Source organism: Podarcis raffonei, chromosome 2 (assembly GCF_027172205.1).
Source record: "Podarcis raffonei isolate rPodRaf1 chromosome 2, rPodRaf1.pri, whole genome shotgun sequence".
In the NCBI taxonomy this organism is placed as follows: Eukaryota; Metazoa; Chordata; class Lepidosauria; order Squamata; family Lacertidae; genus Podarcis; species Podarcis raffonei.
In genome coordinates, this window is record NC_070603.1 from 54,452,122 (window position 1) to 54,477,277 (window position 25,156).

Sequence of the window (25,156 nt, forward strand, 5' to 3'; positions counted from 1 at the left end):
TATTTGGTAAGAGGAAAAGAAGGAAGGAGAAAAAGAAAAAAGAAGGAAGAGGAAAAGAAGACAGCTTGCTATTTTGTTGAGTCATTAAGGTCATGAATGCCATAAAGTAGTTGCCCTATCCCAGTTAAAGCATGGTTACTGGTAAATTGTAAGGTTTTGGTGACTGAGCTGGGGTTCTTCGCCTCCTTACAGTGGACATTTATAATTACCAAAATACAATCCCACTGAGGATAGCTTACATATGCCAGGGCAACTAGCAGAGAATGGAGAGTTTCTGCTCCGATATAAGCAACAAAGATAATCCAGGAGACAAGAGAAAAGTAGGAGCTAATAGCTTGTTTTCGTGAGAGCAAGTGGCTGGTATTTATGTGACTTACCTCGGCCTTTTTTTTCATCTGACTAGTCTGTTTATTTTCCTCAGATGATTGCCCATGGTGTTACAGATTGATTTTGCTTTCTGAAATAGAAAATCTATTGTGCGCCTACCATCAGCCAGGGGGCAACCTAGTTGACTAATGAGTTAGGATTCATTTTGAGTCAATCACCTAGCACATGGCTGATGGCAGATAAAGCAATGTGCTTTGAATGAATGTTCTTTCTAGCACCACGGCATGTTACAGCATGAGGATGCATAAGAGACTCAATAATATGCACAACATTCCAACTGAAAGGGACGGAGCTAGAGAAGGATTTGGTCTAGACCATCCTTTGGCAAGCTACCACATTCCTGATGTTTTGGACTACAACTTGCATCGGCTCAGTCGGACTGGCAGGGAGTTGTAGTCCAAAGTGCAGCAGCTGAACTGCTGATGGGGGCAGTTGATTGACAACATGTAACACTGTTGTTAAAGCATCTGCACTACCTAGCCAAGTATAAATTTCTGGTAATAATTTATAAAACCCTGAATAACGTGGATCCAGGGTACCTTAAGGACCACCTGAATTCTTATATCACACCTGAGAACATCTGTTGAAGCGTTGATATTTGTCCCCCAAGTTGGTGATATTCATCTGATATCAACACAAAACTGAGCCTTTCATGTTACTTGCCTAGTCCTATGGAAAACTCTTCCAGTGGACAATCTGAAAACTTTCCTATACCACCGGGCTTGTGCAGATAATATTTCTCTTGCAGTAGCCAGTGATCTATGGTTTTAATTCTGTTTTTGCATGTTTTCATTGCTTTTATAATTGTTGTATACCACTCCAATATTTTTGTGAAACTGCAGTATATTTTGATAAACAAAATATAAACAAATAAATATGCACAGTTTGCCCTCATTTACACATAACATTAAACCAAGCCATAGCTTAGTGTAAATGAGCTAACATGCAGGCACCCAGACAGGTAGGTAATAACTTCTCTTATTATCCCCTTCTATCCGCATAACATCTCAGGTATGTTACTCAGAAGGTTAGTACAGTGGTGCCTCGCAAGACGAAAAGAATCCGTTCCGCGATTCTCTTCGTCTAGCGGTTTTTTCGTCTTGCGAAGCAAGCCCATTGACAGCTTAGCGGATTAGCGCTACAGCGGTCTAGCGGCTTTCAGCGATCAGCTGTTAAGTGGCTTATCAGCGGAACAGCTGATAAGCGGCTTAGCGGCTTAGGAAAAGGGGAAAAAAGGCGGGAAAAAACCCACGGGGACTCGCAAGATTTTTTCGTCTTGCGAAGCAACCCCATAGGGAAATTTGTTTTGCGAAGTGCCTCCAAAACGGAAAACCCTTTCGTCTAGCCTAGCGGGTTTTCCGTCTTGCGAGGCGTTCGTCTTGCGGGGCACCACTGTAGTTGGCCCAGTTTCAGATTCACAAACGAGAAGTGAGTTCCACCCAGGTCTCCCCAGTCCAGATATATGGCAGTCTCTTGTCTCCTCCCCACTTCCTTGGGACATCATGTTAGGCCTCCTGCTCTGTGCTGTTTGTTCTGCCTTGATTCACTTCTGCCAGATATTGTAGATATAAAACCAGCAAACATGGAGGAGCTGACAGAAGTGATTACGGCTGCAGAGTTCCATCCGCACCACTGCAACACCTTTGTCTACAGCAGCAGCAAGGGGACAATAAGACTGTGCGACATGCGAGCGTCCGCCCTGTGTGACAGGCACTCCAAATGTGAGTATATTTTGGCCCATGGAAGGATGAATGAGAAAATAGGATTTGTACTTATTTTATATAAAAATATATATCTCAATGGCAGGTCTATTGGGGGGGGGGAGAAGAAACCTTAGTTTTTTCTTAGTAATCAGTTATCAAGCTTACTTCTGACACAAAGTATTACCAGCTGGAAGTGAACAGAATATATCCTCTTCCTGCTGTGATTGCCAAAGTAAGAGCAGCATGCACAATAGTTTTTACCTTGGTGCTGTTTATATCTCTGTACAACCGAACCTTACCCTCCAGCCAGAATGAGTAACACCCAGAGCTCACTTCAGTTTCTGGTTCACTGGGTTCTCAGATATCTTAATGTCAAACTGAAAGCTCAAAGTACATGGGAAATCCCTGGGTGTGGAAGGCAGAGGGAATGGCAAAGCATTTTATGAATAGTTGCTTTAATGCTTGGGGAACGGGACCCACATCATTGCTTTCTGTCCCCCTGAACAAGAGATGTGCAATTGCTATAAGGCCCCGCCTGATGCCTTTTCCAGCCAGAATTGAAATAAATCTCTTGCAAAGATTCAGCTAATTGCTTTTTAAAAGGACAGGAGAGAGAGATTGGTTTTGAACTAAGTTATTCTGATCCTCAAAATTTAATCCAAAGCCCATTTTTCATTTCTTGCCATCTGAAGAGTGCTTCCAGTTTGGGAGTCAGCTTTTAATTATTAATGTGGTGGTTTTGCAAATCAGAAATGGTGATATTAAATTGCAGGCCATACACTATTTTCTATAACAACTAAGATGAATGTAGCTACTAAAGCAGTGATGGAGAACCTGTAGCCTGGGTGGCAAGTACAGCCCTGCAGGCATCTCTGCCCGGCCATCAGGACACACCCCACCTCCCAGGCCACTCCTTGCACTGGCCCTGCTCTGCGTCCTCTTCAAGTACATTTGCATGGGCGGAATGTGCCACTCAGCTGTGATAATGCCTCTTGCTTGCATGGGTGGAGTGTGTGTGCAGAAACCTCGGACATTTTCGTGGCTGAAATGTAGCCTCCTAAGCAAAGGTAAAAGTTGCACACTTTGCTCCAACCACCTTCGCCTCTAGCCCTGCCCACCATTGGCATGTGACCAAGAGAAGATTGCTCATGATTGAATGCAGCCCTCAGTCTTAGTAAAGGTTTCCCACTCCTGACATAAGAGATCAAATCACATTCTCAAATTGGCATGTTGAAAATAGGGGTTGACCGTATCCATGTAGAGTTCAGTATGTGGTGATGTGGTTGTGTGACTGCTTTATAACTCCCCCACTGGTAACAACCCACTGTTCATTCCCATGCTGCCCCAAAGATGCCAGGTGCTTGTTGGGTAGTGTGTTCGACATGCTTTTACCACGTTCTGAACTCACTCAGCTCACATTTTCACACATCAGTTTGGTTATGTGCCTCTCCCCCTTTAATAAGGGAAGGTAAAGGTAAAGGACAGTCAAAGGTGACTATGGGGTGTGGCGCTCATCTCACTTTCAGGCCAAGGGAGCTGGCGTTTGTCTGCAGACAGCTTTCTGGGTCATGTGGCCAGCATGACTAAACCGCTTCTGGTGCAACGCAACACTGTGATGAGTGCCAGAGCTCACAGAAATGCCATTTGCCTTCTTGCCACAGCACTACCTATTTATCTACCTGGACTGGTATGCTTTCGAACTGCTAGGTTTTCAAAAGCTGAGGCAGCAACAGGAGCTTACCCCATCATATGGCTTCAAACCTCCAACCTTCTGATCAGCAAGCCCAAGAGGCTCAATGGTTTAGACCACAGCTCCACCTGCATCACTTAATAAGAGAAAATGCCAATGCAGTTGAAATGAAATATTCAGAGAATTCGGCGAGTTGATGCTCTAAAGAGAGTAGAAAATGAAACCAGTAGTGATTTACAGTTAAGTGGATAACTGGAATAGGTTTTCAGTCTGAACAAGTGCTATGTAGATGTTGAGTTATCCTTAACTATTTTTGTCTATGTTAAATTACATTGATGTTTTAATCCAGATTAAACCCTTATGTAAATAATTTCTCAAGGGGCTGAGTCATTTTAGCTAGATTATTTTGACTCAGGATTTATAAAGTAGAACAAGTTGTTATTATACCTGAACCAAGAATCCATGGGATATTTAATCTCAGCGAACCAGCCTAATTCAATTGAATCAGAAATCTTGTCTTCCGTAAACAAACTATATTTTAGAGGGGTGGCCTGACTATAGTTGGATGTGTTCCCTTCTTTCCATCATGCTGAAAGGGAGGAGATTGAAAGTCTTTAGCTTCTGTTTTTGCAAACCATTGTTTGTCATTCCATCTGAATGCAGCAGACTATGGTTTGTAGAAACCATAGCTTGCCCTTAAAACAGCATCAAACCCTCTTGCACGAAGGAAGGTGGGAGGAGAGCACATGCAAGCATGAGGCATGGCATCACCCATTTCTCTAATGACAAAGCCTGGTTTATTGCTGCATCTGAACTTAAAACAGGACTTCTGTGAGGAACAAGTTTTATTTCCTTTTTCTGTGACTGATCTCCTTTTTCACATGATCTTACGTCCGTTTCCTAAAGCGGAACAAGACCTCTCTGTCTCCTTAACTTTTGCACATGTTGATCCCATTATGCAAACTCTGATAAGGTTCACAATGGCTTCATGTTTTCCTGTTTAGATTGGCATATTCTCCTAGCATGTGTTTTGTCATGTCTTGTTTATTTTCTTTTGTCCACAAAAAGTACAGATAAAATATGAGCATGTTCCTCTTGAGAGAGTTTATATCTCAAAGGTGCTGTTTTCCTAGGAAAATAGCCATTTCTCCCATCCATGATGCTGTAGTAGCTTGCAGTTTTTCTTTTCTTTTTGCTATTGAATCAATCCCTAACCCCTAATAACCAGGTTACAAAAATGACCTCTTTGGCTTTATCGCTTCCACTTAGTGGGAGATGTCACAGAAGCCCAATTAGATGGCTGTTCCAAGCGTATGATTATATCCTGATATCTATCACTAGAGTTCATTGGACAGCCACAATTTTTTTCACTCTTTCCTCCTGTCTGATTATTGTACCACCTCAGATTCATAATATAAGCATCAAGAAGCAGGCTGGATTCATTTCCTTCCCTTTTTCAACACCGGAGACCTTGGCTTGGTTTGTTTCTTTGTTCTGCTGCTGCTGCAGTGTCCTTTAGAGCGCATACAAGCCAATTGTGAAAACAAGTTCAATTTGACCTCTCCCTTGACGTCTGATATTGATTTTTCCCTATCCTTCAGAAGCATTGGCCCTCAGTCAATTGTGGTTCAGCAGACTTGCAAGTTGGAATTGAGGCAGTTCATCGGGGATCAAAAAACAAAACAAAAAAAAGTGACTCTGGCCTTTACAGATGAATTTTCAAAAGGAAATATTTAATAACTAGTTGTGTTTAATCAAAATGCAGATTATATTGAAGCACCTTCCAATTGTGTTTCTGTTACGTGTCACAGGTGGATATACCTGTAATGCATTGCTGCATTGCCTTAGGATATGCACCATGCAACTGGAAATATGTACCTCTTTCTGTGCACAATCTACCGCAGTACCGAATGAATCTGCAGCTTTATGTCAAAGAAAGTATGTTCCTTAGCTTAATCTGCCACCCAGAAATTTTCCGACATGTATATGGTAGTGTTGGCTGAACCACCACCCCACAATACTGTGGGTAATGTAGTAGCCTTAAAAAGTTATCAAGATAAATCCGCTGCATGTGGCCTTGAAAGCAACTCCCTTGCTCAACCTTCCTTGTCCCATGCTGTTCTGGGAGTGCCTCCTAGAGAGAAGCCACTCTTTGCAGAACTGTTTCGTTCTTGGCAGGTGGCCATTGTAGAGGCAGCAGTGACATAAAAAGCATAGCTGGGTTTTCTGTACTGTGATATTCAAGCAGTATCAAGGTCACACCTCTGGGTAGGTGTGTTAGAGCCAAGGATAAGATTCCTGGAAAAGTTCCAACTCCCCCCCCCCCTTTACACACACCCAGTGGCAGAGTGTATATTGAATTGAATTTATTATGGTCCCAGACCAGACTTGGCAGAGTGTATAGTCCTGATTTTATTGAGCTCTTTTCCAGTGCCTTAGAAGGATAGGATTTCACATCCCACTAAGCCTGTATTCTCAGCAACTGCAGAGTCTCGCTTTTTTGTGGCTAAATGTTCTTGCTGCAGTGTGATTGGGTTTCAGTGTTCATGTAATCTTCATTTCCTACAAACTATGAGCAATTAGGCAGGTGATATTCCATGATGGCTTGTGCAACCAACAGCCCTTTTTTCAGCACTTACATGGGAGGTGCTGGTTCTCCCAAATGACCATTCCCTTGTGAGTAGTACTGCCATATAGTGTGAGCCTCGTAGCAGCTCTGTATATTTTCTGCAGCAGAGGTGAGCCTTTTTCAGTATGACAGCTGCCTTTCAGTGACCATAACATGCCAGTGGTGGGCAGAGCCAGAGGTTTCTCCACCCACCCTCATTGCTCCATCCTTGATCTAGGCAAGGGAGAAGCATTATCACAAATCAATGCTCTAGGTTACTCCAATAGCAGTAAGTGACTTTCAACATAACTACCATCAAGGCTTGCTCTTGACCCACTGCTTTCCCCCAAGAAAACTTGATCTTCACTGCTGAATTGGGGCAAACTTCAAACAGGTTTTCTCCAGGTTGACATTTGCTCAAATTTATCTGATTTTCCCAAGGAAAGCAGCAGGGCAAGTCCAAAACCACTCAGACCCATGCCTAGAAAGCATGGGATAAGTGGGAAACTGCTCAGACCCATGCTTTCTAGGTGTGGGATGAGCACAAATCTGGATGGGTTCCAACCCTAGAAATCTGTAGGATTGTCTAATTTCTCTTTATCTTCTGGTGGTCTGCTGTTGGCGTAAGAACAAAATGACTGAAACATTTCCTCTTGTTTCCAGTGTGGAAAACTCGGAAACTTGCAGAGTTTGGATGTGGCTCTTCCTGTAGAAAACTCTTGAGCCCCTCTCATTATATTGGGAGCAATGAAATGTCACTGTAGAGGGAAGAAACCCCTTCTGCTTTCTGCCTCTCTAAAATGAAAAATCACAGTCTCCTTTTGCACCGCAGGAAAATTGCCAGGTTTTGTCCCATTATAGGGGAAATTGTCAGCCATACTACCAGATGCTAGCTCTGTAGTTTGACAGATGAAATGTCATTGTAGGAGAGAGATTAACCATATTTCTGTGAAATTCCCCAGCCCCCTGAGAACCTTGAAGGCCAGGATTTCTGTGCCTTTATCATTACGTCATAAACACAAAAGAAGGAAAAGGTCCAAGTGGAGAATAAACAGGAAGTGAGTGCATAGCTGCTCCAAGCAACTGGATTGTGTGTTACAGGATCACACAGCCTTATGTGGGACAGCTCTGACAGACACTGAAACAAATGGTTCATTGCTGGTGTGGGAGAGCTGTTTATTTGGAATCAAGCTGTTCCTGCTGCTATAAGCAAGACTACAGTTTTATTCAGAATGGAAGCAGAGGACCAATCCCACCCATTTCCAAAATAGGTCCTGCCTTGCAGTAGTGAACAATGTACAGTGGTACCTCACAAGACGAATGCCTCGGAAGACGAAAAACTCGCAAGACGAAAGGGTTTTTCGTTTTTTGAGTTGCTTTGCAAGACGAATTTCCCTATGAGCTTGCTTCGCAAGACGAAAACGTCTTGCGAGTTTGTTTCCTTTTTCTTAAAACCGCTTGAAGAGGTGCAGTTGCAACTGACCGTGCTCCGCAAGACAAAAAACTCGCAAGACGAAAAGACTCGCGGAACGAATTAATTTCGTCTTGCGAGGTACCACTGTATTTTATCCTGAGGTAACAGCTTGGGGAAGGGGCTTCTGTAAATCTTCAGGATTTAGTCATCAACTAAAAAAAAAAATTCTATTCAGAACAATGGTGCATTGTGGAATCCTGCACTAATCAGCCACAAAGTTAAGGAAATGACATGTAATTACAGAACATGTAGAAACTATAGAAATTGTACCACATGTCCCACATTAGTTGCTCTGAAAACCTCTTGGGACAAGGTCCCTAAGCACCTGAAGGCTAAAATGATGTTTCCATGCCTCCAACCGCAAAAAACCCCAAACATGAATACAGTGGTACCTCAGATTAAGTACTTACCGGTAATTCGTTCTGGAGGTCTGTTCTTAACCTGAAACTGTTCTTAACCTGAAGCACCATTTTAGCTAATGGGGCCTGCTACTGCTGTCGCGCTGCCGGAGCACGATTTCTGTTCTCATCCTGAAGCAAAGTTTTTAAACTGAGGTACTATTTCTGGGTTAGCGGAGTCTGTAACCTGAAGTGTATGTAACCTGAGGTACTACTGTAGTCAGAAACTACAACTCCATTTAGTCTGCTGGATAATTAAGGGCAGCTCTCCTACAGTCCAGATTTGCAAACTACCATTTGTTCCTCTATCAACATGTTCATTCCCTGTGTCATTCAAAGTATACTTTTGCAGCCTTTGGCATTAGGGTGCTTGAGACTGATCTGGAACCAAGAGATCTATCCAACTCGGATGATAATAGACTGGTTCTGGTTATCCTAATGCAAAGTCCTCCCAACAAATAGAGAAGTGAAAAATTGAATTTCCATGAAATTTTGTTGGTAAGGGGAGAGCAGTTTCTGCTAACCAGATTCCAGAGGATACTAGTTGTCAGCATCACCAAGGTTTCCCTAGCATCCCTTTTGCTGTTGTATCCTATTTTTCCTATTTGCAGGTTGAAATAAATTTTAGGTTGTTCATAATTTCATTTTAGAAGTTCGACTTTGTATATCATTCTGCAGGTTAGTCTTGCTACAGCCTAAGAATGATTGCCTTGTGGTTACGGGAGGCCAGGCTTTTTCACCAGTGGGCCTAGTACTATAGAATGCACTCCCTGCTGAAATATGAGGCCCCATCCGCATTGGCATTCCATGATTTTTTGAAGACATACCTGTTTACATTGGCATTCCTTGATCTCTTGTCCTGAGTCTACTGTTTTAAATACTGTCCTCCATCCAGTCAAGCAAGAAGCATCTTCAGAGTTGAAGGGCAGATTCTAGCCAGGCAAAAACATTTAAGGAGAGTGCAAAGCAGCCTAGATGAGGGTTGTGTCTTGGGAGGGAATATGGCCTGAGGAGAGTTCCAGCAGCAGGAGAGTTCCAGCAGCAGCTGGGGGGGTGTCACATTTGGGCCCTGGGCCTGAGGTCTCCCATCCCTACCATTGAACTTTTTAGGGATGCAGACATGATGACATGAGGAGAAAAACGTAGAAGACATTGACTACTTGTTGCCATGCTGGTACATACTAAAATAATAGTGTTGGGAATATTTAAGCATATATATTACCAAATAGCAAGTTATTCTGCAAAAATTATAGTGATTATCCATCCAGTGCCTTTCGGTTGGTTTCCTTCCTTCCCCAAAGCAGCCCCTTGTTGTCTCAGTTGGGGGTTGAGAAGAATGGTTGTCTCCTCTGCCCAGAGATCCCCTTCTAAGCTGGGATAGGCCCCATATATGATGATCTGAGGAATCTAAGGTTTCTCTGCACCAGTTGTCATGGTACCACCAAGACTCCAGTTGGCAGAGGTTCTTTTGAGTGAAGGAGCACCATCTGGTCTTTGATAATAAGGCAGTTCACAAATTCCTGCATTTCAATTTTCACTTTGCAATGGTAGCCATTGCAAATGATGAAGACAGAAACTGTGGGAAGGAAGGTCACTTATGCCTTGTCTTTTGATGAATAAACCGCAAAGCAGGCATTGTTCTAAAGTGCCCTTCACCAAATGTACTGTTGAGAGGGAGCTTACACAGAAGAGTTTGGATGCAGGCCCAATTCAAGGAAATATAAAGTCAAGCCCGGTTCTAAATCCTGCAATCTGCACATATAATCCTCATCCTGGATTGCTGGGTAGCATGAAAAATGGCATTGTGGACTTCCCCAATTGAAGCCTCCATGGTGAAAAGGAAAAATACCCAGGAAACTTGGCCAACATATAAAACATTATTAAAGGAAGAAGACAACCAACTAAAATTAAAAAGCTTCGAGGAAATAAGAGAGTACATCTCAGATTAGTTTCAGTACCATCAGGTACATGAAAAATTCAAATCTGATAAAAGGGTTTTGCAGCAGAAATCTCCTGATTCAAATCCAAATTAGTAAATTCTAAAAGAAAACCCTTTCCAAGGTATACCGACTCCTCCTTGACTGGGAAGTCAAGGAGGAGGAGTTTACAGCGGCCATGGTCAAGTGATAACAAGACTTTGGGTACTCAATAACCATGCTCCAATGGGAAAATTTGTGGAAAAATAATTAGAAATTTACAAATTGTTATGTCTTAAGAGAGAATTTTCTAAAATTGCAACACCAATAGTATCTAACACCCTAGAAATTCTCAAAGATGTACAAAAGTGTCCCAAGTAACTGCTGGAGGTGTGGAGATAAATCAGGCACGTTCTGTCACATGTGGTGGTTATGTAAGAAAATCCAAGCATTTTGGGAGAGCAGAATTACTCAGAATTACAAAAACTGCTAAAGATTTCCTTTAAGAGAAAACCAGAAGCTTATCTGCTGGGGATTACAGGTTTGGATATCCTGCAAAAAATGGAGGGTATTTTTTTATATGCTACAGTTGCAGCAAGAGTTCTTATTGCTACAAAATGGAAGAGTAATGAAATTCCCTCTATTCATGATTGGACTCAAAAACTGACAGAATATGAGGAGTTAGACAACCTATCAGAAAAGATAAAGAACAAACCAAAACAGAAATTTGTCTCAAAATGGGAGGTCTTCAAAGTTTATTTGAAAAATAATTACAGCAGTTTAAACCCTGTTGCAGCATTCGAATAATTTCAGTAGTAGCTTTAAGTAAGATATGAGACCTAAGATAAATTAAGAATTAGTCAATTTAAAATAAAAGTGTGTACTGGCAACAAGTAATATATAATTGAAATAAGGAATAGATGGGAGGTCGGGTCTATAAAGACCAATTTTTGCTTTATTGTTTTGTAATTAATATTGTGTTTATCAATATTTTCATTTGTAGTTTTGTTTTGTTTCTTTTTTGGTGTATCAATTAAAAATAAAAAGAAAGAAAGAAAGAAAAATGGCATTGTGGCAAGCAGGCTATGTTTATGTCTTTTTACAACAAGGTCCACGATAGTTAATTAAAAGCAGTTTTCCCCTGCACTTCAGCCAAAGAGGCTCCCAGAACAGTTTGCAGCCTTCAGGCTTAACACTAATAAGACACAACACAGAAGAAAAGAGAATGGGGAAGGAGAGATGAAGGGGGGGAAGCAAACGTGGGCACCAGTTCTTCAAGATCTTCCTATAATGACCAGAGGAGGAGCCAGAAGGAGCAGGGGTCTCATTAGAGCTAATGCAGTGGCCCTGCTCCCCTTCTCTTCCACTGCAGCAGTCTGGTTCAAATCAGCCAGTACAGTCTGAACCTTTGTTCTTGAATGGAATCCGTTCCAGAAGTCTGTTCAACTTCCGAAAACCAAGGCGCGGCTTCCGATTGGCTGCAGGAGCTTCCTGCACTCAACCGGAAACTGCGGAAGCCACCTCAGACATTCGGCTTCCCAAAAAAGTTTGCAAACTGGAACACACACTCCCGGGTTTGTGGCGTTCGGGAGCCAAAACGTTCAAGTCACAAGGAGTTCGAAAACAAAGGTACAGCTGTATATATAAATTGCACTGCTATTTACATGCACACCTGAATTTAAGAATGATTTTACAGGATAGTACAAGATGTATAGAAACCAAGGGAGCATGACTGAAAGGTGGATGGCCTCTTAGTTTTTCTGACCTATACCCCTCCAGATACTGCTGGACTGCAGCTCCTTCCAGCCCCAGCCAGCATGGCAAATGTTTGGGGTGATGGGAGTTGCAGTGGAGCAGCATCTGCTCCTGCAGATATTGGTTAGTGGGGTATTTAGATCAGGAAAATAAAGCAGGGCAAAATTAACCCCACCCCACCCTCAAATTCAGTGCCCCCCCATGGCTGCTTTAAAATAGAAATAAAAATATATGGAGATCTGCAACATCACAAGTAGGTTGACCATGAGTTTTTCACATGCTCAGGTTTTGTATAATTTGGTGGTGGTTGCAAATTTCTCTTTCCCCGACTGCAGCAAAAGTCAGCCCATCGCCTCTGCTGTCACTTTAGCACCAGCAAACTTGACTCAAGCTTTGCACATAACAGAACCCATAGAAATGATGCCGCTGTTAAAAATTCCTCCCAAATCCTGCCTCCTAGTGTGCCTGAGCCCATAATTATTACAGCCGCGACAAGCTCTTGTGGAAGTTAGGTGCTTTGCGCAAGCCAGCTCAGATCTTGATCCCCTCCCCTTCTCTTGATGTTTTCGTTTTATTTTTGAAAAACCCACAAGTCATCAGATTTCCTGCTGGCAGCTAAAGGAGCTCAAGCTGGAGACTGCTGTGAGCAGTGCCATTTCAGATTTGTAGAGAGATCATTTATCCTGGCACTTTGGGATGTTTCCATCCCTCCTTCCTGCACACACCATATTCCAAAATTCAGGACTTCACAGCTCAGCATTCAGTTAGAGGGCAATGAAACTCACCAAATATTTGTGCTGAGAAAGGAAAAACTGCTCTGGTATGGTTTTCTTCCGCAGTTTTTCCTGCAGGAGGTCTGACTGCTAGTGTCAGACTTATTTTTTTTAATAAGTAAATAAAATTCTCATTGCCAGGATGTTAGGTGTCAAGTGGGTCATTACCCTCGAAGGGTGAGAACACATCATTGCAGCTGAATCCATGCAGTGCGAAAGAAATCCTACTGTCTCTAAGAAATTTCCTTAAGCTTCGTCTTAGCCACACTTCATGTTTTCTGCCCTGGCCACAGAAATGTGCTTCCTTTGGTCAAATATACATGTAGTTCCTCCTCCTCCTCCTTCTCCTCCTCCTCCTCCTCCTCTCCCTCTCCTTCATTTTTTTCCAAGTGTTTATAATACTTCTGTGCATCAGAAAAGATTCCAAAGCAGTCAACAAAGAAAAGTGAACAAGGATAATAATCTATCATATAAAATAATAAAAAGATACAATAATAAAATCCATAAATCAAGTTTTCACTCAGTAACCACACAAATTCCACACTCACTAATACACCCGTAGGCCAGACAGCCTGTATACATTCAGCCAAATGTAAAACCCCCACAGTTACCAGAACCAACAATCCCATGTGCTACAAAATGGGCAGCCTCAACACTACAAGTCAGAACAAAATTTAATCTAGGATTCCACCAAACCCAACGAAAGCATAACACAATTTACCCAAACACTCACTTTCACATAGGGCAACGGGTCGGGAAATGCAAGTTTTGTGTCTGAATCTGTCCCTCCAAGCCTCTCTAGCTGCCCTTGAATCAGTGCCTCTGTAGCCCTGATTGAGTGTTTTTGCCTGACTGGAATATATCTTTGATGATGTATCTGTCTTCCCTGGATGGAAGGTAGAGAATGGGCGTGAGTAGGTGTAGAAATTTGCTTGCTCTGCAAAGGTAGAATTTATTTATTTTTTTATTAAAAAATTTATTGGTTTTTCGACATATAATATAAGACAGTACAAACAACAAACACTAACAAACAAACATATAAACATGTATAATTTCATAATTTTTTTCATATACCCAATTTCAGCGACTTCCCCATGCCTCCCTTTTCTGCATCCCTGTTTTAAACTTTTTTCAGCAACCCCTGGTCTGAATTACTTATAAATTCCTTTCTATAACCCTTATCTTCCACTTTTCCAATCATATCGCTGCAAATCTGCTATTCTTTACCCATGACATTTTAACACTCAATAATTTTACAAGAATTTTTAAGATAAAGTTTAAATTTCTTCCAATCTTCCTCCACCGTCTCTTTCCCTTGGTCACGGATTCTGCTCGTCATCTCTGCTAGTCCCATATATTCAATCACCTTCGTCTGCCACTCTTCCAACGTGGGTAGTTCTTGTGTCTTCCAATACTTTGCTAGTAAAACTCTTGCTGCTGTTGTAGCATACATAAAAAACGTCCTATCTTTCTTTGACACCAATTGGCCTACTATGCCCAGGAGAAAAGCCTCTGGTTTTTTATAAAAGGTACACTTAAGCACCTTCTTAATTTCATTATATATCGTTTCCCAGAAGGCCTTAATCCTTGGGCACGTCCACCAAAGGTGATAGAAAGTACCTTCAGTTTCTTTACATTTCCAGCATTTGTTATTGAGCAAATGATAGATTTTTGCAAGCTTGACTGGGGTCATGTACCACCTATAAATCATTTTCATAATATTCTCTCTTAAGGCATTACATGCCGTAAATTTTATGCCAGTGGTCCATAACTGTTCCCAGTCAGCAAACATAATGTCATGACCAATGTCCTGTGCCCATTTAATCATAGCTGATTTGACCGTTTCATCCTGTGTATTCCATTTCAGCAGCAAATTGTACATTCTAGAAAGATTCTTAGTATTGGGTTCTAACAACTCTGTTTCTAGCTTCGACTTCTCCACTTGCAAAGGTAGAATTTATATTCATTGCCCCACTGCTGGCAGGTGGTGCCAAAGGAATGTGGCTGAAAATTTGGGCTGGAAAAGGTCCCCCATCCCTGATTTCAGGTTATTGTCCACAGCTGAGGAACCAAGCTGTCACCACAGTTAATTGCGGAATGGTGGTAGTGGAGAAAATGTCTGGTAGTTGTTTTAAGAATTCACATATGGTCATAAGATTTATTTACTTTTACCAATAGAGCCGCTGTCACACATAAAAGTAAAGTATGCTAACAATGGAAGATGCTCTTTCTCAAGTTCTGCTGTGGTATCATATCTTTATTTTATGATTACTTAATATAAATATAACATTTTGAAAAAGCATGGTGAGGGTCCTAAAACTCATCCATTGAACGCATCCTTGAGATTTTTCCTACCAAAAAAAAGGTCTTAACTTCACAGTTGCATCGGTCTGCTTTCTTGGTCCATTCAGTTGTGATTTATATATACACAAAGTAAGCGATTGCTCTGAAACCTCTGTATTGACTTCGATTGGCTAACGCCATATATTGATTGGCCCGTAAAGCTTTAAATCTCTTTGACTGGTGGCAGCTTTGATACAAGTGCTTCTTACTCCACTAATTGATGGCTTGGTAGAGAATGGTTCATTCTTTTAAAGATGAGTGTTCTCATTAAAATGTCCTAGTCATTAAAATCTCAACTGTTCTGAGGATCCAGGACCAGCTGACAGTGCCCAGATCACCTTGAGATATATATATATGATATAGATAGATAGGCATCACACACACACACTATAGTTAGGTAAGCAAAAGCAGAGTGCAGCATATAGATGAGCTGTTCCATGACAGAAGCAAGATAAATGTCTTAGGAAGAAGGTCAGAAAGGAGATGCAGGAAAGTCCACATTTACTAGCCATAGATGCCAGGCAGAATGTCCTACACTTGGGTTCACCCTGATCCAGAAGGATTTCTATGAGCAACCCAGGCTACATCTGCATCATACAATTAAAGCACTCTCACACCACTCTTAGCAGTCTTGGCTTCCTCCAAGGAATCATGGGAACTGTAGTTTGTTAAGGGTGCAGAGAGTTGTTAGGAGACCTATTGCTCTCACAGAGCTACAGTCCCCACAGTGGTTTAATAATCAGTCCCTCTTCCCATTGAATTATGGGAATGGTTGCTGATGACTGTTAAAAGCGGTTTGATAGTGCTTTAACTGTATGGTGCAGTCAGGGCCTTGGCCAGTAGGCCTCTGCAACAAAGACAGAAAGATTCTCAATGTTTCTATGAAGCTGAAGAGCTAATCCCTCTGGCTTCTGATCCAGTGTACCAAAGTTTGGTCCCACGGAAGCCAACTTTACAAATCAGGTGGCATAAAGTGGGTGCTGTTTCATTGACTTCTCACATGATGTAATCATACTACACTTCTGTTTAGATTCCTAAAAACTGTTATTTACTTTGGTTTGCTGCCAGTCATTCAGTGGGAGTCCAGGTGTGAAAGCTCAATTTGTTCTGTTGCATTTTAATTTAAGAAATTAATATTTTATAGTCTACAGGTATATATATTTAATGATGCCATGCATTGAAACATTGAAATGCAAATGTAGGTAGCTTGATGGAGTTTGAGATTGTCAGGTGAATGAAAAAGCTGGCAAAACAAGCAATCTCACTCTGGCAATTATATGTTAAGGACTGAAAAAACAAGATCTTGTTAAGACTTCAGTGCTGATCCTACTGTGTCTCTCCCCTCACCCCACCTTTGTCATTAGGCAGAAGGGAGACTTGGCAAAGAAACTATAGACTGTAAAGAGGGGAGCAGTTTCTGTTCCTCAACTTTGTCAGCTTTGGCACTAAACTCTGAACTTTTAGGGGAGATTTCACTCAGCTGAGTATATATTTTTTCTAAAATAAAATTTGATTTTTGCATCATTGCTCTTTCTGTGAGGCATCTGAAACTGTTCAGATTTGCTTACACATTGCATATTTAAAAGTGGACTTTATCCATTCCTCCTCCTATTGTGTTGACTATCTACCTACCTCCCCGTATAAAATGTTATATATTTATAGCCCACTTCATTACATTTTTCCCAGGGCAGCTTGCAAAATTTCAAAACACAGTAAAACAAAATATAAACATTTTTTAAAAAAAAGGATACTTTCAGATGAGTTCTAACACTGCAAGCCTATGCATATGTACTTAGAAGTAAGTCCCTTTGATTTCAATAAGGCTTACTCCCTGATAAAACTGTATTTTTGCAGGACTATGTCATTTATGGTCTTGTTTTTTCTGTGAAATGAAAGCTATTGTAGCCCTTTTCGGGGATTCTTGCCTTTGTGCTTGTCAGAATGAGAGTGTAGATGTGCGTGAAGCAAGTTGTCCGTAATGTAGGTTTTAGGCATAAATCTGTATATGCAAACACTTCCACGTGACCCAGAACCCTGTCCGACTGGGGTTCCAGATTCAAAACAAAGCCTTTAGGCATTTAGCTGTACTCGTGATTGCAGAGAGCCATGCTCTTTGAAGAAGGGTTAGGGGGTTGGCATATCCCCGCTCCTCGGTTGACAAACACAGTGGGGATGGGAATGCTCCGCTAGCACTTATATCTGGATACTATCCTGAACTGTAACCTTTTTTCCATTAATTATTTCCACACTGCTGTGCAAGTGAAACACATCAATACTTCAATACTTACCACATTGGCACCAGCCCTATTGACTTGCGCCTTGGCCATGTTTTAAGTGACTTGTTTTTTGTGTGTTGTATAGTTTTTGAAGAGCCCGAAGACCCAAGTAACAGGTCGTTTTTTTCTGAGATCATCTCTTCAATTTCTGATGTTAAGTTCAGTCACAGCGGGAGGTACATCATGACCAGGGACTATCTCACTGTCAAGGTGTGGGACCTCAACATGGAGAACAGACCTATTGAAACATACCAGGTACCTCATCCTCAAGATTTTGTGTGTGTTGTGAATGAATGGGTGGTAGGAATTAAAAATAAAGGGATGCACCCAGGCTTTGTCATACTTAGAGTTGATCCACTGTTAGACATAACTTAAACACATTTGATTTCAGTTATTCTGCTCTGAATATTACTCAAGTCTGGGCCAAACCCAATCTATGTAAAGCACTTTGAACATTCAAAACTGCTACATAACTACTGTTATGAGTTCTTTGAACTAACAGTCAAAGTCCTCGTTGTTTAGCATGCTCCTTTCCATTCCAACTGAAATTAGAATGATACTTGCGTTTTGGTTTTTCTGTTGCATATGATCTCATGGAAAGCGGCATAATTTTAAGGCTGCTTGTCAAACACTATACAAACCCAAAGTAATGAAATTGCTGATGAGGCTTGGAATATACTTGTGTTCTCTTGCCTAATAACGTTGGTGTGCCTTTAGGGATCTTTGAGGGAACACAGACTGTCTCTTACAGGAGCAAGGCCACGGGGCCAAACTATACATGAAGCTGTCTTATATAGAGGCAGACCATCGGTCCATGTAGACCACTATTATCTACTTTGGCTGGGAGCTCTTCAACATCTCAGCCAGGGGGGCAGTTCCTGCTGCTGCATACTACCTGACATTCTTTAACTGGATATGCCTTGGTCCTTCTGCATGCAGAGCACACTCTCCACCAATAAACTAGGACTGCTCTGAATTATTTGAATGTAATGCTTCTTACCTGGGCAGAGGTTCTGCTTTGATCGTTATGAGGGGAATTCAGCATCACGCTATTGCAAACATTCCATCAGTGCAAGCGTTTCAGCTTGCCAGGCAGAATCACCTCCCCATCTCCTCTCCCTGCATACTGTTCTGGTGGTTCTCCTAACTCTCCCTTTCCCCCTGGCTCAATTTCAAAGGTATGCAGGGCATGCAGAATGACCCTGTTGTGCAAGCAGAAGTCCTTGTGCAGGGCTTCTGCTGATGGAACTCGTTATACAAATTCCACCCTGTAGGTGGAGGGGAGGGATCAGGGCCAGCCCTACCATTAGGTAAAATGAGGCAACCACTTGAGGTAGCAGGTGCTGGCTGGTGGACAGGAATTACAAAAGTATTGGAGCAGAGCACTGTGTGTGTCATTCTGCCTTCAAATGCAGTGGAGGATGCTACCCCCTTCGCCAGTGCTGAAGTAAGAGTAGATTGCCAACCCAAGTGGCTTCTGTATGTGGAATTGGGAAGGCATCATCTTGCCCCTTTTTGCTTCAGGCAGCAAAAAGTCTTGGCCTGCCCCTTAAACCTGTATCCTCCAACATTGTTCTTGGATGCCGGGGTGGACTTCCCCCTATACACATTCACCTCAGACTACTGGAACAGATAACTGGAGCTTGCAAGGCAAGTGTGTGCATTGATTCTTGCACAGCTTCACCCTTCATTGAAACTTTGTTATGAAAATAAGGTTTCTGAGTGCTATTCCTATCCACGTCTCTCCCCTTTCGCCATACTAATATATGATTTTTGAGGTTGTCTTTTCCCACTCTTTGGTAATGGAGCAGCCTTCTCCCATGGGACTGCTGTGTTTTCCCCTTAAGTACCTTGTGAACATCATTTCTTTTGAGTCATGCTTCTGGATTAGTAATGAAGAGCTTAATGTATCCACTGTAGAAGATGTCTCCAGGATTAATGTATCTGATAACCTAAATGAGTAAGAGGTGAGCTTGTAGGGAACTAGTGGATATTATGTCATGTTGGTTCACAAGATTTATAAATCAGGCTTTGGGTTATGATTCCCACTGAACCTTGTTTTACTATCACCCTTTCTGTCTGTGCCTCAATCCTTAGGTTCATGATTACCTCCGCAGCAAGCTGTGCTCCCTCTACGAGAACGATTGCATTTTTGATAAATTTGAATGTGTGTGGAATGGGTCTGACAGGTAAGGAGCCTCCTTTTACTTTTGCTATCCCACCCCTAGTTGCCTCTTGGTTTACGCCATTTGATATTGCATTTCTTCTGCTTCATGAGCAGTGGCAGAGTGTGTGCTTATTAGGGCTGAGGGGGAAAGCGTGTGCCAGTCGTGAGCCTCAGAAACAGGGCTGGCTCACAGAGGGCATCATGAGAAGGACACGTGCCCTTTGATCCCAACCCCCTGAAGGCGAAGCTGGGGTCAAATAGCGCATGGCATCCTTCTCAGGCTGCCCTCCCTGAGCTGCTTTGCAAGGCTTGGATCTGATCAGATCCCAGCCTTGCAAAAAGCACCATAGGGCTGGCTAAGAGAAGGTGGTCTGGGCAACACTCCTCTTAAAAAATTGCCTGGGACAATCGCCCTGACAACCCACCTCCACCCCCAGTGCTATGCCCCTGTTGCTGTGGTGTAGATATCATTGTAATATCTACAGGCAGGGGCAGGCAGGGAAAATACTTATTGTTACTCGCCACTCTCCAATCTCTGTTAAGCTGGGGCACTCAACCAGGGTTGTTTTTCCATTGGAACATCAAGGCACAGAGAGTCTGCAGTGTCTTAGAAATGTAGTTTATTTACACCTTGGTTTATGGAGACAGAAAGATCACAGCATTTGCATCTCAGGAAGGGCTTGTCCTTTCCAGCAGCGCAGCATTGGATTCAGAGGCATTCTAAGTGCCATCCCCGTCTCTCTGTGACAGCCAACACGTCTGCTTCCCCTAGTGGAGTTCTGCTCACTGCTAGGGCTGGGCAATTCCACATTTTCAACATTGTGATGTATCACCAGGCAAACATCATGACCTGGCGATACACCACAATGTTGAAAGGAAGGGAAAAGCTACATTGGCCTTGGGCCCACCAGGGGGGGAACACCACTGCTCCCACTGAGGGAGCCAAGGAGGTTGCGCCTCCCATGGCCAGGGCCAATGCAGCTTGTTCCTCCTACCACCACTGGGGGGGAAGGGAGTCCCTCTGCCGCTGACACCCAAGCGGGCAGGCAGACGACCTCTTTCTCCTGGAAAGAAAAGGTAGCATTCTCTCTGCTTTAGAAATGGAACGGAGATGAGTTGTGATGTTTTTCTAGCTGTGCTAACTAAATTGTCACCTTATTTGTAAACACCATGCTTATATAGTTTTCAAATATTGCTTATCAGAAAGATGTTTCATGTTCTCAATTTAGTGACTGAGGTGCCTTCCAAAATCTGTCACTTCATCTGCAGTGTAAAATTAAACATGACATTTGCTGGTTGTCATTGTTGTCCATTTTCATTTGCAGACAGCCAAAGGGGCTTGCAACTGTTACTTAGGGCAAGGATGGGAAATTACAGCTCCCATCATCCCTTGCTATTGGCAATGATGGCTGGTACTGATGGGATTTGGAGTCCAACTGCATTTGGAGGGTCACAGATTTCCTTTCTCTTACTTGGGGGTCTGAGGACAGGGATTTTGCTCTGGATTCTTAAGTCATACCTGGATCTCATGAAGGCTGAAGTGTGCTCAGAGCATTCCTTCTCTGTGCACAGGATATTAGCAGAAGAGAAAAATTGCATAGCCTTGTGGAAGTAGTGGTCACTCTGATCCAGACACCTGAAAGCATGACAAAAGATGGCATATCAGCGGATAACCTCCAAATATTGGACTCAAACTCCCATCACCTCAGCCAGCATGTCCAATGATGGGAGATGGTGGGAACTGAAAGTCAATAACATTGATTAAAAACCAGATTAAGGAATCCCAATCTAGCCCATATTTGTATCTTTCTGTTTTGAGATGGATAAGTACATACAGCAAGTGCAGATTTGGCTGGTTACCGTATTTTTTGCTCCATAAGACACACTTTTTCCTCCTAAAAAGTAAGGGGAAATGTCTGTGCATCTTAGGGAGCAAATGCACTGGGCGGCAGAGGGATCAATCGGCTACCGCTGCAGTTGCAAGCTGAGGGATGCAGCCGGAGCCATGGCTCTTGCTCTGCTGGGTTCTCAGCGAAGTGGGATGAGGGACGGAAGAGGCTCTGTGTAAGGGCTTCCTTCCGTTCCTCCTCAGCAGAACAAGAGGCGCTGCGCTGTTGTAAAGCAAGCAAAGCACCTTTCCCGGTGTCTCCTCCTCCTCCTCTTTTACAGTGAGGCGGGAGGAGAGATGGGCAAGCAAAGTGAGAGCTGTGCAAAGCAGGACAGAAGCCGTGTAAGCAGCTCTCAATTTGCTTGCTCCCTTCCATCCCTCCTCTCGCTTCGCTGTGAAGCCAGCAGAAAAAGAAGAAAAGCGAGAGCTGTTTACATTCTCTGCGCAGAATATTTTTTTTCTTGCTTTCCCCCTCTAAAAGCTAAGTGCATATTATGGAGCGAAAAATACGGTACCTATTTCACGTGGAAAGCTTTTTTGTTATGTTCCCCCCCTCATGGATCTGTGGATTGGGTGAAAAACGTAAGAGTCTGAGAAGGAGGAGTATAATAGGGCTCCCTGCACTATGCTTCCTCATTGTCAGGTTCTCCCAATTCCCAGTATCTGTTAAATAGGATTTGAAGCTGCAGGGATATAAGCAGTGAGACTTTCCTCAGCTGTACAAGCAATCATGCTGGCTGGAATCAGCCCAACCATTAGGGGAAGTGAAACCTCACCTCAGTCAACAAATCTGGAGGACAGAAAATTCCACCTCTACCCCATTCATTATTCTACACCTCGGTGCCTCTTTTTCTGTCAAAGGGGCCTGGAGTGTTTATCTAAGGCTAAACTAATGCCATCATCATTGGGTATGGCAGAAAATGCATGGGAAGGGAAATGAAACAGGTTTTAATTCTGTTGGGTACGTCACCTGATTTGATTTCTGTTCTCACCCCATTCTCTTTGCTTGCTCCTCAGTGTCATCATGACCGGCTCCTACAACAATTTCTTCAGAATGTTTGATCGCAACACCAAGCGTGATGTGACCCTGGAGGCCTCAAGGGAAAACAGCAAACCCCGTGCCATCCTGAAACCCCGCAAAGTTTGTGTGGGGGGCAAACGGAGAAAAGATGAAATTAGTGTGGACAGTCTGGACTTTAGCAAGAAGATCCTGCATACAGCTTGGCATCCTTCAGAAAATATCATAGCAGTGGCAGCAACAAATAACCTGTATATATTTCAGGACAAGGTTAACTAGGAAGGGGTGGGAGAGATGTTCCTTAGGAATCTTACGTACTGGGTACTAACTAGCAAACACAAGTTTTAAAATGTTTCTTCCATTTAATTTTTTCCCTTCTCCTCCTTATTTGTTTTGTTATTCCTCTGCAAAACATTAGTTATGTAGAGGCAAGCACTCAGATTCCAGTGTCTATTGCTTTTCCCCAAACCTTAAGAAATTGGGTTGGCAAAGCCCATTAGCAACATTTGACTTCCAAGTATTGAGACCTACAAAGTGACACCATTAATTCAACAGCAAGCTTGAATTATTTGCGCTTTATTTTTCCCCAGTACTCAGTAGTAGCTTTTAGTTTCTTTAAAAATATTGTTCTAGACACCTGCCAATTTATACAGAAGTTAAGACTATAGTAATATATTTACAAAAAAAAAAATGCAAGCAAGGCCATAAAATACAATGATGTATTACTGTATCTAAAGATTAAGTTATCCAATTTCAGTTTTGGAGATCTTTGGGTTTTACAGCCATCCCCACCCCCAAACAGGAATTCAGTTTCCTTTGCTGGTTCACCCCCCCCCCCCAATTGTCCTTTCCCCTTTTTAAAAATGGCATTTACCTTTATCAACTCAGGGCCTTTCCAGATTATCATTTATTGTGCATATTTGTCACACAATAAATGTTTTGCTGTAACACTGTTGTTTTGAGAGGTACAAATGTATTTTTGCCCAGGCTAGCTAATGCATTGCAAAACCACAAGATTTTGCTTTGGGTGAAATGCCATTTCTGCTCCCCCCGCCCCAGCCCTGTTCTTTCCAGCTAGCGGACTTGTTGCATTTTTACGTGCCATTTTATGTTGCACAGGTGTCACAACCTCCTATTGGCTGGTATCTGACATCTGTGGTGACTACCATGACTATGCCATTAACTTAATGTTTCCTAGGGTACAATCCAGCATAATCTAAATATTTTTTTAAGCACCATTGATCTCAATGAGACAGATACAAGCACATGTTTTGACTGCAGAAGTGCTTGTGTGCTTATGTTTGGCTGGATCTGAGTGTTTGAGATGCTGAATCTCCCCCCTCTATACCATTCAAGCCAGTGACCTCATACAAAATTGTATTTGTTCTTTGTCAATGGCAAAGAGCGGTAAGTCCTAAGCTCTTGCTACCAACGCATTACACATGACAGCAGTGTCTCAGCCCACAGCCTTTGTGACATTCCATTATTCTGCCCCCACCGCCTTTAAATTTAGTTTCAATCAGTCCATAGTTCTCATTCCGTGCTAGAACACAAATCCACCCTCTTAATTTTTCCCCCAGCTGAAAAATATGTGAATTGCCCAGGCCCAGCCCACAGAAGCGTCGCTGTCCCACTTGCAATAAGTCCACTTTGTCCTTCCATCATTGCATGCGGGCATGATGCTAGTGCTACTTTAAGGATCACTAAGCCCTGTTTTTGTTTTCTGGAAAGGCCTTCAGACAGAAGAAAAGCAAAGCCAAGACAGGGGAAAAATAGGTACACAGTACAGACATTTCGACTCATCATTCATGAAGAACCATGTGTGCTATTGAGGGCTCTTACCTTTCTTCATCACACCCCACAGATGTCCTCATAGGGATTTGGCTGGGTTGATCCTGTGGTGCCTTTTGCTGGTATACAAAATACCTTACAAAACGAAACAAAAAAGAAACCCAATGCTTCCAATATGCAACTTTTTTGCATACCAAAACAAATCTGAGCTTTCTTCTGCAGTTCCTGTGAGTTCATTTTTAAATTTTTTGCTTTGGCTGAGAGAACTTAAAAAAAGTTCTCTTTCAATCTCTTGCATGACATAAATATGTATTTGTGTGTGGGAGGGAGGGTTCCTCCCTCTCCTTTTTTTATTTTTAGTAGTGCGTGTTTAAATATTGTTTATTTATTTATTTATTCCAGTAGACATTTGTTCTTTTCTCTCCTCCTTTTAAAAGAACGAACTCTTGAGTTGCTAATTTATGGAATTTAAATGAAACAAACAAACACAGAAAAATAGCCACCCAATCAACATGTATTGCTATCCTCGCCTGGCTGCTTTCTAAGAGAGGTTGTCCATGGTTCCGCAATATGAAGATTAGCTCTTCGTTTTTGCATGGTAAACTATCCTATTCCACTACAAGGATCTAATCTAGGTCTTGCCTTTCTTGAACAATTGATTGGTTTGGGAGGGTGGGATTTTTTAAAAAACAAACTACCATAATAATAAAAACAAGTAAATAAAAATATGATCAGAGAACAGACCCTACAAGAAATAAAACCAATGCTTTCTCTGACAAGGTGGATATCTGAAGATCAATGCGCTTCTTGTTTCCTCTGATTGTGAAAAGTGGGGCAGTAGCTCCAACCTTTGTGATTGTTGCCGTGAAGCATACAAGAATTTCTGAACACCCTCTCGGGTAAAGGATTCTTAAAAGCCCAGCCTTTTCCTGTGCCCAGCTGACCACCTCTTACACCTTACGAGCAAGA

At 42.3% G+C, this 25,156-nt stretch overlaps 1 protein-coding gene across 4 annotated transcripts in view; it reads left to right on the top strand.

Moving 5' to 3' along the window:
• Positions 1 to 24,161, top strand: part of PPP2R2B (protein phosphatase 2 regulatory subunit Bbeta) — a 242,175-nt gene extending 218,014 nt beyond the window's left edge. For all 4 annotated transcript variants that reach the window (XM_053376654.1, XM_053376656.1, XM_053376657.1 and 1 more), the window contains 4 exons: positions 1,944 to 2,108; positions 17,409 to 17,578; positions 19,421 to 19,512; positions 22,396 to 24,161. In XM_053376654.1, the coding sequence (XP_053232629.1) occupies positions 1,944 to 2,108; positions 17,409 to 17,578; positions 19,421 to 19,512; positions 22,396 to 22,675 (707 nt within the window). In that variant the 3' untranslated portion in view covers positions 22,676 to 24,161. The remainder of the gene's footprint in view (positions 1 to 1,943; positions 2,109 to 17,408; positions 17,579 to 19,420; positions 19,513 to 22,395) is intronic.
• The last annotated feature ends 995 nt before the right edge of the window (positions 24,162 to 25,156 follow it).